Source organism: Nomascus leucogenys, chromosome 17, assembly GCF_006542625.1.
Source record: "Nomascus leucogenys isolate Asia chromosome 17, Asia_NLE_v1, whole genome shotgun sequence".
Classification (NCBI taxonomy): Eukaryota; Metazoa; Chordata; class Mammalia; order Primates; family Hylobatidae; genus Nomascus; species Nomascus leucogenys.
This window is the reverse complement of record NC_044397.1, coordinates 30,957,916-30,971,791: the sequence shown is the minus strand read 5'-3', so window position 1 is coordinate 30,971,791 and position 13,876 is coordinate 30,957,916. Positions and strand designations below refer to the sequence as shown.

General features: G+C 55.3%; 1 protein-coding gene across 3 annotated transcripts in view; it reads left to right on the top strand.

Annotated features, from left to right (window-relative positions):
* TNRC18 (trinucleotide repeat containing 18) overlaps window positions 1-13,876 on the top strand; it is a 117,417-nt gene that overhangs the window by 101,666 nt on the left and 1,875 nt on the right. For all 3 annotated transcript variants that reach the window (XM_030796874.1, XM_030796875.1, XM_030796876.1), the window contains exons 22-29: window positions 1,263-1,380; window positions 1,847-1,922; window positions 2,029-2,137; window positions 6,424-6,540; window positions 7,341-7,505; window positions 8,607-9,958; window positions 13,087-13,323; window positions 13,521-13,595. In XM_030796874.1, coding sequence (XP_030652734.1) covers window positions 1,263-1,380; window positions 1,847-1,922; window positions 2,029-2,137; window positions 6,424-6,540; window positions 7,341-7,505; window positions 8,607-9,958; window positions 13,087-13,323; window positions 13,521-13,595 — 2,249 coding nt within the window. The remainder of the gene's footprint in view (window positions 1-1,262; window positions 1,381-1,846; window positions 1,923-2,028; window positions 2,138-6,423; window positions 6,541-7,340; window positions 7,506-8,606; window positions 9,959-13,086; window positions 13,324-13,520; window positions 13,596-13,876) is intronic.

The following is a 13,876-nucleotide window of genomic DNA, read 5'->3' as shown; positions in this document are numbered from 1 at the left end:
GCAAGACCCTGTCTGTACAAAAAATAATTAGCTGGGCATGGTGGTGCACACCTATAGTCCCAGCTACTCAGGAAGCTAAGGTGGGAGGATGGCTTGAACCCAGGAGTTCGAGGCTACAGTGAGCTATGATCTTGCCACTGCACTCTAGGCTGGATGACAGAGCAAGACCTTGTCCCTGAAAAGATTATTATTATTATTATTATTGAGAGGGAATTTCACTCTCTGTCACCGAGGCTGGAGTGCAGTGGCGGGATCTCGGTTCACTGCAGCCTCTGCCTCCCAGGTTCAAGCAATTCTCTTGTCTCAGCCTCCCAAGTAGCTGGGACTATAGGCATGCACTGACACGCCTGGCTAATATTTGTGTTTTTTGTAGAGACAGGGTTTCACCATGTTGGCTAGGATGGTCTCAAACTCCTGACCTCAAGTGATCCTCCCGCCTGGGCCTCCCAAAGTGCTAGGATTACAGGCGTGAGCCACTGCACCTGGCCTGAAAAAATTATTAAAAAAAAAGAAAGAGGCCGGGCACGGTGGCTCACACCAGTAATCCCAGCACTTGGGAGGCTGAGGCGGGTGGATCACCCAAGGTCAGTGGCTTGGGACCAGCCTGGTCAACATGGCGGAACCCCATCTCTACTAAAAATACAAAAATTAGCCAGGCATGGTGTCGGGCGCCTGTAATTCCAGCTACTTGGGAGGCTGAGGCAGGAGAATCGCTCGAACCCGGGAGGCAGAGGTTGCAGTGAGTCGAGATCATCCCATTGCATTCCAGCCTGGGCAACAAGATTGAAACTCCATTTCAAAAATAAATAAATAAATCAATAAAATAAAAAGAAAGTCCTAGAAGTTTGGCTGAGGGCAGCAGTAAGGCGGGGGGGGGCAGACGTCATGATGGAGGATGGCTAGAACCCAGAGCTTCATGCCAGGCCCAGAGGCTGCTGGTCTTGAGGTGGGAAGAGGCAGCACGTGCAGGCTTTCATCCCTGGGTTCACACCCGCCTGGGGTCTTTGCAGACATCTGGGGCCAGGCAGGGGAGGGGGCTGGGAGGAGAGGGGCTGGCCACGGCACCCTGTGTGTGCCCACTGGTACACACAGGTCTGCATAGGTACACACACAGACAGACGAAGTGCACACATCTCAGCCCCACAGGCCCACCCGGCACCAGGGCCTCCATTCCAAGGGGATGACTTGGGGGTGACGGGAGGAGGTAGAGGTGTCGCAGATGCCCCTGGCTCCAGCCTTGCCTCACGATCCAACCCCTGCAGCCCCTCGCTCCTGCATCATCGACAAGGACGAGCTGAAGGACGGCCTGCGTGTGCTCATCCCCATGGACGACAAGCTGCTGTACGCCGGGCACGTGCAGACCGTGCACTCGCCAGACATGTGAGTGGGGTGGGAGGTCCGGCGCAGAGCCCCATGTCCCATACCCGCCCTGTGTTCCAGCCACCTCTGTGCCTGGCTGCTTCTCCTTTCCGGGCTGTGGTTTCCCCCGATGGCACAGGGCAGGGGCATGAGTGGGCTCAGAGCTGACGGGGAGGCCCTGGGCACTTTGAGGGAGTACCAGGTGAACCCTCCCAGGGGCTGGGCGCGGCTGCTTCGAGGCGTGCTGTGGCTGGCCTCTCTCAGGATCTGGACTGCACCAGCCTGGCATGCTCTGCAACCCCTAGTCCTACAGATGAGGAAAATGAGCCCAGAAAGGGGGAGAATTCCCAAATTCAGCAAGTCAGCAAACCTCTGAGTCCTGGTGTCACCTCCCAGTGGTCTAGGAGGCAGTGCTGGTGCTGGTGGGGTTGAGGCCCTCTGGGGAGGTCCTGGCCTCTGCCGCCTCACACCTTGTTTGCTCCTACAGATACCGTGTGGTGGTGGAGGGTGAGCGTGGGAACCGGCCCCACATCTACTGTCTGGAGCAGTTGTTGCAGGAGGCGGTGAGAGGGGGAGGGGCGGGGCCTTGGGAGGTTCGGGGTGGGCTGGGTGTCCAAGGCCATGGCCATAACCGTGTCCACACCTTGCACTCATCCCATGCCCTCCTAGATCATCGATGTGAGGCCAGCCTCCACTCGCTTCTTGCCACAAGGGACCAGGATTGCAGCCTACTGGAGCCAGCAGTACCGCTGTCTCTACCCAGGCACCGTGGTCCGAGGTGAGATGCCTCCTCCCCAGCTCTCCCCTGCCGCCTAACAGCTCAGTATGGACTTGTTTGGCTACTAAAACCCAACTCTAACTGGCTTAAGAATAAAGACTTGTGGGCTCACATAACTGAAAACTGTATGGCCTTCAGGCATGGTTGGATCCAGGTGCCATTTAAACAATGTCATCAGGACTCCAGCTCTGAGTATCTGTCAGCAGTGCTGTCATTTGTGCTGGCTTCACACTAGCTCCTTGGAGATTGTATTTTACCATCTTAAGAAATCTTATCATTGGAGGATTTCTCAGTCCCGGTTTTCCCACACAAGTTCTAGTGTGAACTGACTTGGGCCACATGGTTTTCATTGATCCTACCGCTGTGAGTCTGATCGACTGGGCCTGGGTCAGATGCTCATCCCTGGGACTAAGGAGTGAGGTCACCTCCCTTTTATTCGTGGGCTGAGAAAGATGGGAGGGTGGCTTCCCCTGCAAAGTGGACATGTTGGAATAAAAGACAATGAGGCTGGGTGTGGTAGCTCATGCCTGTAATCCCAGCACTTTGGGAGGCCAAGCTAGGTGGATCAGTTGAGGTCAGGAGTTCAAGACCAGCTTGGCCAACATGGTAAAACCCCGTCTCTACTAAAAATACAAAATTTAGCCGGGCGTGGTGGCAGGTGCCTGTAATCCCAGCTACTTGGGAGGCTGAGGCAGGAGAATCACTCAAACCTGGGAAGTGGAGGTTGCAGTGAGCCAAGATTGCACCACTGCACTCCAGCCTGGGTGACAGAGTGAGACTACGTCTCAAAAAAAGAATAAAGAATGGAGGCTGGATGGAGAAAAACAACAGGTACCCTAGGTACCCTGTTGTAGGTGTGGATATCAGACAGGCAAGAAAGACAGTCAAATGGTCCAACCCTCAGCTCTTGCAAAAGCAATGTATCCTAGAGAGGGGGTATGGATGTGGATTAGACATTTCCTGCCCATGCAAAAAAAAAAAGCCCACCCACATGCCAAATATAGTCTACTGCTTGGCCTACCATCCATTCATACGCAGAAGATGGAAGCCCATGCCAGCTCAGCAAAACAACATATGACTGGTCCAGCCTGAGTAGAGTATCTCAGGCCAGGAAGATTTATTTTTTTCCATCGTATTAGTCACTCATTTATCATCCAAATTCTGAAAGTGCTGTTAATAAGGTAGAAGTTGGCCTTAGATTCGGATTTCCTGGCACACGCTGTCCCCCTGTACTGCATGGTGCGGGCTGTGTTCTAGGCCTGCCTCACGGGTATCATTCTGGATTCTTGGGTCTTCCCTGTCCCTCATCCTGGGAACTGCTTTTGTTGCATTGCGTGTTTTTCTCTTTTTTGGTTCAGTTCCTTGTTTTAAGCAGTGGATCTTTCAGTAGCTTTCTGAGGAAGAGTCTGTGGGAGTTAAATGTCTCACATCCTTGTGAGTTTGTAATCTCTTCATTCTACCCTTATTTTTTAGAGATAGTTGAGCTGGGTAGGCTTATTCTTTAGAGATAGTTGAGCTGGGTATAAATTCGCGACTGGAAATAGTTCCCCTCACCATTTCAAAGACATTTTTCTATTTTTATCTTGCTTCCCATGTTGTTGAAGACATTCAACATTGTGATTCCAAAATCATTGTAGGAGACCTGCTTTTTTATCTCTGGAAACTTTTAGGATCTTCTCATTATCCCTAGATCTGGAATTCCGTGTGTGTGTGTGTGTGTGTGTGTGTGTGTGTGTGTGTGTGTATGTTCTCATCATGCTGGGTATCTGCAGAGGGAGGCTTTGATTTTGAAGCAAATTTCCTTGATTCCTGGAAGCTCTACTTGTAGCACAACTTGGATAACTTCTCTTGTGAATTTCATGTTTTCCCTGGAACTTGGTCTAGTCCCATGGCCCCTGGTGTGTGTGTCTTTTTTTCTATTATTTTCTTATTTTGTTCAATTTATGGAGAGATTTTCACTACTTATATCTTCTAACCCCTTCTATTGTCTTGAATTTTAAAATTTTCTGCTGTCATTTAAAAAATTCTCCACCAGCTGCGGTGGCTCATGTCTGTAGTCCCAGCAATTTGGGAGCCCGATGCGGGTAGATCACTTGAACCCAGGAGTTCGAAACCAGCCTGGCAACATAGCAAGACCCTGTCTCTACAAAAATATACAAAAATTAGCCAGGCTTGGGCCGGGCGTGGTCGCTCACACCTGTAATCCCAACACTTTGGGAGGCCAAGGCGGGCAGATCACCTAGGTCAGGAGTTTGAGACTAGCCTGGGCAACATGGTGAAACCCCATCTCTACTAAAAATACAAAAGTAAGCTGGGCGTGGTGGCGGGTACCTGTAATCCCACCTACTCGGGAGGCTGAGGCAGGAAGGAATCACCTGAACCCGGGAGGTAGAGGTTGCAGTGAGCCGAGATCACACCAATGTACTCTAGCCTGGGTAACATAGTGAGACTCTGTCTCAAAAAATATTATCCGGGCTTGGTGGTGTGCACCTGTTCTCCTAGCTACTTGGGAGGCCGAAGTGGGAGGATCACCTGAGCCTGGGTGGTCAAGGCTGCAGTGAGCTATGATTGCACCGTTGTACTCCAGCCTGGGTGACAGAGCAACACCCTGTCTCAAAAAAAAAAAAAAAAAAAAATCCTTGAGTTCTTTCTTATTCTCTGAATATTCCTTAAATTTTTTTTTTGTTTGTTTTATCAACACATTGCTTTTTGAACTTTCTCAGAAAATTGTTTTTCATTTTAACTTTCTGTATTTTTTTTTTTTTTTTTTTTGAGACAGTCTTGCTCTGTCACCCAGGCCGGAGTGCGGTGCAGTGATCTCAGCTCACTGCAGCCTCTACCTCCTGGGTTCAAGTGATTCTCCTGCCTCAGCCTCTGGAGTAGCTGGGATTACAGGCATGCACCACCATGCCCAGCTAATTTTTTGTATTTTTAGTAGAGACGGGATTTCACCATGTTGGCCCGACTGGCCTCGAACTCCTGACCTCAGGTGATCTGCCTCTCTCGGCCTCCCAAAGTGCTGGGATTACAGGCGTGAGCCACTGCGCCTGGCCTCATTTTAGCTTTTTGCAGCTCCCTCTCTCTTCCCGGTCCCCCCTCCTTCTGTTTGCTGGTGCTGTGCTCTTCCTCTGGTTAGAACTCCTTAGGCATCTGGGGACTCTGAATGAAGGGAACATTATCAAGCCGATGGGAGCTCTGTGCACTCACGAGTCTTTGTCATAGCGGGTGGGCAGGAAGGTTTTGTTAGGGGGCTGCCCAGATTCTGCAAGGGTCACATCCTTGGGGATATAGTCCCAGCATCTGGCGTTTGGGAAGAGGGCTGGGCTATCACCCTTTGGGGGGCCTGTCCAGCCTCCTCCCTGCACTCAGTGTCCTTCAGTCTGGAGCCTCTCTCTAGGGTGAACCCCTAGCTCCTGCCAGCTGGGCCACCCTTGGCCTGTTCGGTGTTGAGGTCTCCCTCAGCCCTGCCTCTGCAGGTGCTTGGGGCCTCTCAGGCCTGAGCCTTGGCAGGATTCTCTTGTGAAAACCACCTCCTCCTCGTGGGTATCACCTCCTCCTAGGAGATCAAAGCCCGCTCCTGCACGTTCATCCCGGCATCTCTCCGGAAATGCCACCGTCTCCCACTGCCGCCCTCCCCTTTCCCATTCTTAGTGTCCTTCAGGGTTGACACCTGTGTCCCTCCTTTGCGGTGGTTGCAGGAGGGTCTTGGGTGTGAGTGGGCACAGGTGCATGTGCTCAGCTGTCTTGTGTCACCCAAAGTCAGCTAGAAATGGGAGATGCAGGCCAGGTACAGTGGCTCACGCCTGTAATCCCAGCACTTTGGGAGGCCGACGTGGGCGGATCACCTGAGGTCGGGAGTTCGAGACCACCCTGACCAACATGGAGAAACCTCATCTCTACTAAAAATACAAAATTAGCCGGCCATGGTGGCACATGTCTGTAATCCCAGCTACTTGGGAGGCCAAGGCAGGAGAATCAGTTGAACCCGGGAGGCGGAGGTTGCGGTGAGCCAAGATCTCGCCATTGCACTCCAGCCTGGGCATCAAGAGCGAAACTCCCTCTCAAAAAAAAAAAAAAAAAAAAAAGGGAGACCCAGTTCTCCTGCCCGGATGGCCTGGCTCTAACACCCACATTCTGAGCCACTGTATACCCTCCACCCATGTCCCCACTGCTGTACCATAGAGACCAGGGCTGCACAGGGGCTGTTTTCTGCCATTCCCACCCTCGTGCCTCACTAGGGAGCTGGAGGTCCCGGGGCCTCTCCTGAACCTCCCCTCCTCCCACAGGGTTACTGGACCTGGAGGACGATGGGGACTTGATCACCGTGGAGTTTGACGATGGAGACACGGGCAGGATCCCCCTCTCACACATCCGTCTCCTGCCCCCCGACTATAAGATCCAGTGTAAGTGACGAGCTCGTGACACCTGGTCTCCTGCCAGGGGCCACCCCCCCAGGCTCTTGCCCTCCAGGCCCAGCTCTGGGCTCTGTCCAAAGTCATTTGGAGCCACAGGTGATGGAAGTAGCAGAAACCGTGGGTGGGCTCCTGTGAGATCCCAGGGCTCCAAGGTCCTGGGTCCATGAGGACAGCACAAGCCCAGTGGCCCAGGCCATGGGAAGCTGATCAAAAATTGTTAATGGCTGAGTGTGGTTGCTTACGCCTGTAATCCCAACATTTTGGGAGGTCAAAGTGGGCAGATCACGAGGTCAAGAGATCGAGACCATCCCAGCCAATATGGTGAAACCCTGTCTTTATTAAAAATACAAAAATTAGCTGGGCATGGTGACATGTGCCTATAGTCCCAGCTACTCGGAAGGCTGAGGCGGGAGGATCCTTTGAACCTGAGAGGCAGAGGTTGCAGTGAGCCACTGCACTCCAGCCTGGCAACAGAGTGAGACTCTGTTTCAAAAAAAAAAAAAAAAACTCAAAAAAACAAAACAAAAACAAAAGTCAGCATCTTTATCCACCTGTCCCACTTCCACAGAGTGCTTTGTTTTACTTCATTCAGGAGCCTCTGGCTGCTCCCTGCAGATGGGGTTTCCCCTGCTGGACCTCACAGCCTGTCGTGGGAGCCCACCCTGGGTCAGCCACCTGGTGTCGGTTGCTTCCGCTCCCATCCCTGATCCCCGGGACAGACCAGGGTCTTGGAAGCTCTAAGCTGGGGACCCCAGGCCTGATGAGCCACTCTGTCCTCTGCCCCGCAGGTGCTGAGCCGTCCCCGGCCCTCCTGGTGCCGAGTGCCAAGCGCCGCAGCCGGAAGACCAGTAAAGACACCGGGGAGGGTAAAGATGGTGGCACGGCTGGGTCGGAGGAGCCAGGAGCCAAGGCCCGTGGGCGTGGGCGAAAACCCAGTGCCAAGGCCAAGGGTGGTACGTTGGCCCGGGCCCCAGGGCAGGGGCGGGGGGTGGAGCTCCTTCGTGCATCCAAACTCAGGGCTTGGGAACCTGCTCAGGTGCCTGCCTGCTGTCTGTAAGAACTGAGCCGGGTGCGGTGCCTCACACCTGTAATCCCAGCGCTTTGGGAGGCCAAGGTGGGCAGATTGCCTGATGTCAGGAGTTCGAGACCAGTCTGGCCAACGTGGTGAAACCCCGTCTCTACTAAAAATACAAAAATTAGCCGGGCATGGTGGTGAGTGCCTGTAATCCCAACTACGTGGGAGGCTGAGGCAGGAGAATCGCTTGAACCCAGGAGGTGGAGGTTGTAGTGAGCCAAGATCGCGCCACTGCACTCCAGCCTGGGCGACAAGAGCGAAACTCCATCTCAAAAAAAAAAAAAAAAAAAGAGAACTCTGCACCTGCACTGCAGGGCCGTTGTGACCAGGTGACTTATGAGGAAACTGAGGCTGAGGGAGGCAGGTTGGTTTGTCAGAGGCAGAGCTGAGCTGCAGCCGGCCTGTGTTTCTTTCTAGAATCCAGAGAAAATGCTTCATGCAGGCTGAAAGCAGAGGCTACTGGAGGACCCGCTTTGGGGCCAACACAACTTAAGGTTGTTATAGGGGAACCGCCGAAGGAGGCCTAAGAAGGCCGCAGCCAGGTTCTGCTCGAGAAGTAGCAGGGCCAGGATTGAAACCAGGCCTTTCTGCTGGGCGCAGTGGTCCACTTCTCAGCACTCTAGGAGGCCCAGGCACAGGGATCGCTTCAGCCCAGGAGTTTAAGACCAGCCTGGGCAACAGAGCAAAACTCTCTCTACAAAAAAAAAAATACAAAAATTCCCCAGGCATAGTGGCGCATGCTTGTGGCCTCAGGTTACTTGGGAGACTGAGGCTGGAAGCTCACATGAGCCCAGGGAGGTTAGGGCTGCAATGAGCCCTCATCACGCCACTGTACTCCAGCTTGGGTGACCGGGACCCCATCTCAAGAAAAAACGAAAACAAAAACAAAACTCACAGAAGCAGGCCTTTCTGATGAAAGCCACAGCTCATATCTGCCAGGAAGACCCCACTGCAGCCTCTAATCTGTTTTGTTTTGCAGACAGAGCCGCTACCCTGGAGGAGGGGAGCCCAACAGACGAGGTCCCCAGTACCCCCTTAGCCCTGGAGCCGAGCAGCACCCCAGGTTCCAAGAAGAGCCCCCCAGAGCCTGTGGACAAGCGAGCCAAGGCCCCCAAGGCACGCCCGGCACCACCGCAGCCCAGTCCCGCACCACCCACCTTCACCAGCTGCCCAGCACCCGAGCCCTTTGCGGAGCTGCCAGCTCCTGCCACCACCCTGGCCCCAGCACCCCTCATCACCATGCCTGCCACACGCCCCAAACCCAAGAAGGCGCGGGCAGCTGAGGAGTCAGGTGCCAAGGGCCCTCGGAGGCCGGGGGAGGAGGCCGAGCTGCTTGTCAAACTGGACCACGAGGGTGTCACGTCACCCAAAAGCAAGAAGGCTAAAGAGGCCCTGCTGCTCCGGGAGGACCCAGGGGCCGGGGGCTGGCAGGAGCCCAAGAGCCTCCTGAGCCTGGGCAGCTATCCCCCGGCAGCTGGCAGCAGCGAGCCCAAGGCACCCTGGCCCAAGGCCACCGACGGGGACCTCGCCCAGGAGCCCGGGCCGGGGCTCGCGTTCGAGGACTCTGGGAACCCCAAGAGCCCGGACAAGGCCCAAGCTGAGCAGGACGGGGCCGAAGAGTCCGAGAGCAGCAGCAGCAGTAGTGGCAGCAGTAGCAGCAGCAGCAGCAGCGGCTCGGAGACAGAAGGGGAGGAGGAAGGCGACAAGAACGGGGACGGGGGCTGCGGCGCCGGGGGCCGTAACTGCAGCGCTGCCAGCTCCAGGGCGGCCTCACCGGCCTCCTCCTCCTCCTCCTCCTCATCCTCCTCTTCTTCCTCCTCCTCATCCTCCTCCTCTTCCAACTCCTCCTCTTCCTCCTCCTCCTCCTCCTCCTCTTCCTCTTCGTCTTCCTCCTCTTCCTCCTCCTCCTCTTCCTCGTCCTCCTCCTCCTCCTCCTCTTCCTCTTCTTCTTCCTCCACCACAGACGAGGACTCTTCCTGCAGCTCGGACGATGAGGCAGCCCCCGCCCCCACGGCTGGGCCTTCTGCCCAGCCGGCGCTCCCCACCAAGGCCACCAAGCAGGCCGGCAAGGCACGGCCCTCGGCCCACTCCCCAGGCAAGAAGGCGCCCGCCCCCCAGCCCCAGGCGCCTCCTCCACAGCCCACACAGCCTGTGCAGCCCAAGGCGCAGGCCGGGGCCAAGAGCCGACCCAAGAAGAGAGAGGGCGTCCACCTCCCCACCACCAAGGAGCTGGCCAAGCGGCAGCGCCTGCCGTCCGTGGAGAACCGGCCCAAGATCGCCGCCTTCCTGCCAGCCCGGCAGCTCTGGAAGTGGTTCGGCAAGCCCACCCAGGTGAGCAAGCTCGCGCCCGGGTGCGGCCGAGGGGCTGGGGGCCTTGTCTCTCTCTGCTGGGCCCACGGCTTCACGCCGTGTCTCCGCGTGTGGTAACCTCCCAGAACCCCAGGGTGGAGGGCGGGCGTCCCACTTTATGGATGGGTACACTGAGTCTCAGAGTGTCCTCAGGCACCTGGGTCTGTCGGACTCCGATGCCTGAGTCCTTCAGAGCAGAGCGGTCCTGCGCTCTGGTCCCGGGATGCAGAACGACCCTCATGTGGAGCCCAGATGAAGGAAAGGTGGGAAGATCAGCACAGACCCACAGGCGGCAGCGCCACGTGGAAGGGGCTTTCCGGCCTCTGGGATTTTTTCCTTTTTCTTTTTTTGAGACTGAGTCACTCTCTGTTGCCCAGGCTGGAGTGTGGTGGTGTGATCTCGGCTCACGGCACCCTCTGCCTCTCAGGTTCAAGCAATTCTCCCGCCTCAGCCTCCCAAGTAGCTGGGATTACAGGCGCAGGCCACCATGCCTGGCTAATTTTTATATTTTTAGTAGAGATGGGGTTTCTCCATGTGGGCCAGGATGATCTCAAACTCTCCTGGCCTCAAGTGGTCTGCCTGCCTCGGACTCCCTAAGTGCTGGGATTACAGGTGTGAGCCACCGTGCCTGGCTTTTTCTTTTCTTTCTTTCTTTTTTTTTTAGAGACAGGATCTTGCTCCATCACCCAGGCTGGAGTGCAGCACCATCATAGCTCACTGCAGCTTTGAACTCCTGGGCCCAAGCAATTTTCCCGCCTCAACCTCCTGAATAGCTGGGACTATAGACGTGTGTGCCACCATGCTGCCCAGCTGATTTTTAAATATTTTTGTAGAGACAGGGTCTTGCTATGTTGCCTGGGTTGGTCTTGAATCCCTAGGCTCAAGTGATCCCGCCTCGGCCTCCCAGAGTGCTCGGATTCCAGGTGCTGGGCCTGACAGCCTGTTGTGTGTGGTGTTTGAGTGTTCCCAGCCACACCCCGGGCTCCCGGCCACTAGTGTGGCAGTCCCAGAAGGTACCTCCTTCCCGGGTTTGCCAGCAAAAGTCCAGGCTTGAATCTCCTTGGCCTGGCCAGGATCATGTGTCCACCCCTGAGTGAATCAATATGGCCTGGAAGACAAAGTCCTGGCTGGCCAGGTCGGGGTCCTGTGTCCCCTGCCTGCAGCAGCGAGTTAGTTGTTCAGAAGGAGCTCTTCCAGCCTACTTGTGGCTGTCTACACACATGTACACACACATGCACACAGTGCACTCACAAACACAGGCACGTGCACACACGCACACATATGCATGCACATATACATGCGAATGCACATACAGCCACACACAAAAGTACACATGCACGCATACACACACGTGAATGCAGGCACATACATGAACCATGTAAACATGAACATGCACACACACATGCACACAAATACACTGCACTCACACAAATGCACACTTGCACACGTACACAAATGTAGGTACATGCGTGCACATGCATCCATGCACATGTGCACGCACACGCAAACGTGCACACATATGAACACACACACAAATGTAGGCACATACACGTGTGCACATGCATCCATGCATGAACACACATGCACAAATGCACAGATGAACATGTGTGCACAGGCACATACACATGGCAGGACCCAGTGTGAGAAGCGAGGGTGGTTCAGACAGGCTGGCAGTGAGCCCCCAGCATGCCGTAGGTATGGGGCAGGAGCACCTGCATGTTCCAGTAGGGGTCAGTGGTGTCTCAGGCAGCATTTCCAAAGCTGCTCTAGAATGGAGTTGCAAGTCTGTCTTGCGCAGGTGCAATGGCTTAAGTCTGTAATCCCAGCACTTTGGGAGGCCCAGGCGGGAGGATCACTTAAGCTTTGGGAGGTCAAGGCTGCAGTGAGCTATGATTGTGCCACTACACTCCAACCTGGGCGATAGTGTGAGACCTTGTCTTGAAAAAAATAATAGTTTTAGCTGGGTGCGGTGGCTCATGCCTGTAACCCCAGCACTTTGGGAGGCCCAGGCGGGAGGATCACTTGAGGTCAGGAGTTTGAGACCAGCCCGCCAACATGGTGAAACCCTGTCTCTACTAAAAATACACACACAAAAATTAGCCAGGTGTGATGGTGCACGCCTGTAATCCCATCTACTTGGGAGGCTGAGGCAGGGGAACTGCTTGAACCTGGGAGGCGGAGGCTACAGAGAGCCAAGATCGTGCCACTGCACTCCAGCCTGGGCGATAGAGTGAGACTTCATCTCAAAAAGAATAATAATAACAATTTTTAAAAGATAAAAAAGGCCAGGCATGGTAGCTCACACCTGTAATCCCAGCTCTTTGGGTGGCTAATGTGGGAGGATCACTTGAGGCCAAAAGTTCTAGACCATCTTGAGCAACATAGTGAGACCCCCCATCTCTACAAAATAAAAATATTAGCTGTGCATTCCTGTAGTCCCATCTACTCAGGCGGCCGAGGCAGGAGGATGGCTTGAGCCCAGGAGATTGAGGCTGCAGTGAGCTATGATAGTACCACTGCAGTCCTGCCTGGGTGACAGAGCAAGACCCTTTCTCTGAAAAAAGCAATTTTAAAAAGAAAAATAAGGCCAGGTGCAGTGGCTGACACTGCAATCCTAGTGCTTTGGGAGGCAAAGGTGGGAGGATGGTTTGAGGCCAAAAGTCTGAGACCATCCTGGGCAACATAGTGAGACCTTGTTCTCTACAAAAATAATAAAAATTAGCCGGGCGTGGTGTGCACCTGTATTCTCAGCTCCTCAGAGGCTGAGGTGGGAGAGGATTTCTTGAGCCTAGGAGTTGGTGGCTGCAGTGAGTCATGATTGTGCCAGTGCACTCCAGCCTGGGCAACAGAGTGAGACCCTGTCTCAAAAAGTCTCGTAGTGGCAGAATCCTTAGATTAAGTGAAGCGCCTCTTGGAGACCCAGCATGTCAAAGAGATGGAAGAGGGGCTTCCCCAGTTGGAGCGAGACAAGGGGCTTCCTCCTCTCTCCAGAGGTGGATAGGGGTTGACTTAGAGGCCGAGGGCCTGGAGTCCCAAGTGCAGAGCCTGCCAGGTGGTGGGCTCCGCGGGGCTGGGCCAGGGCCCGTGCCGTGACACACGTGTCCTTGCAGCGGCGTGGCATGAAGGGCAAGGCCCGCAAGCTCTTCTACAAGGCCATCGTGCGTGGCAAGGAGATGATCCGTATCGGGGACTGTGCCGTGTTCCTCTCTGCCGGCCGCCCCAACCTGCCCTACATCGGCCGCATCCAGAGCATGTGGGAGTCATGGGGCAACAACATGGTGGTCCGTGTCAAGTGGTTCTACCACCCCGAGGAGACCAGCCCGGGCAAGCAGTTCCACCAGGGCCAGGTGAGCCTGCGGCCCGGCTGCGGCCCCCACGGCTGGGCTCCCCAGTCCTAGGCGGTGTAGGGCAGGCCTGAGGGCAAGGCGTTCTGGGTGCTGGGCCATCAGCGGCCCTGCCCAGTGGGTCAGCCCTGTCCTGGGACCTGGGATCAGGTGCAGCGGCCGCCGGGCTCACCCAAGCCCCTCTTCTCTCCCCCACACAGCACTGGGACCAGAAGTCTAGCCGCAGCCTCCCGGCGGCCCTGCGGGTCTCCAGCCAGAGGAAAGACTTCATGGAGGTAGGTGGTGGTGGTGGTGGTGGTGGTGGTGGTGGTGGTGGTGGTAGTGGTGGTGGGCGGGTTGGGGATGGCTGCCTCCTTCCGGGCAGCTCAGACAGGGCCCAGCTCAGTATCTGCTGCTCTGTCCCCCATGGTCTCCCTCGGCCTCTGACCTCCTGTCCCTGCCACTCTCAGTGCCTGGTTCCTGTTCTCTGTCTCTCCCGGTCTCTGCGTCTGTCTCTTGTCTCTGGGTCTCCTCTGCTCTCCCAGTGTCTGTCTCTGAGTCTCTGGCCATTCTTGCC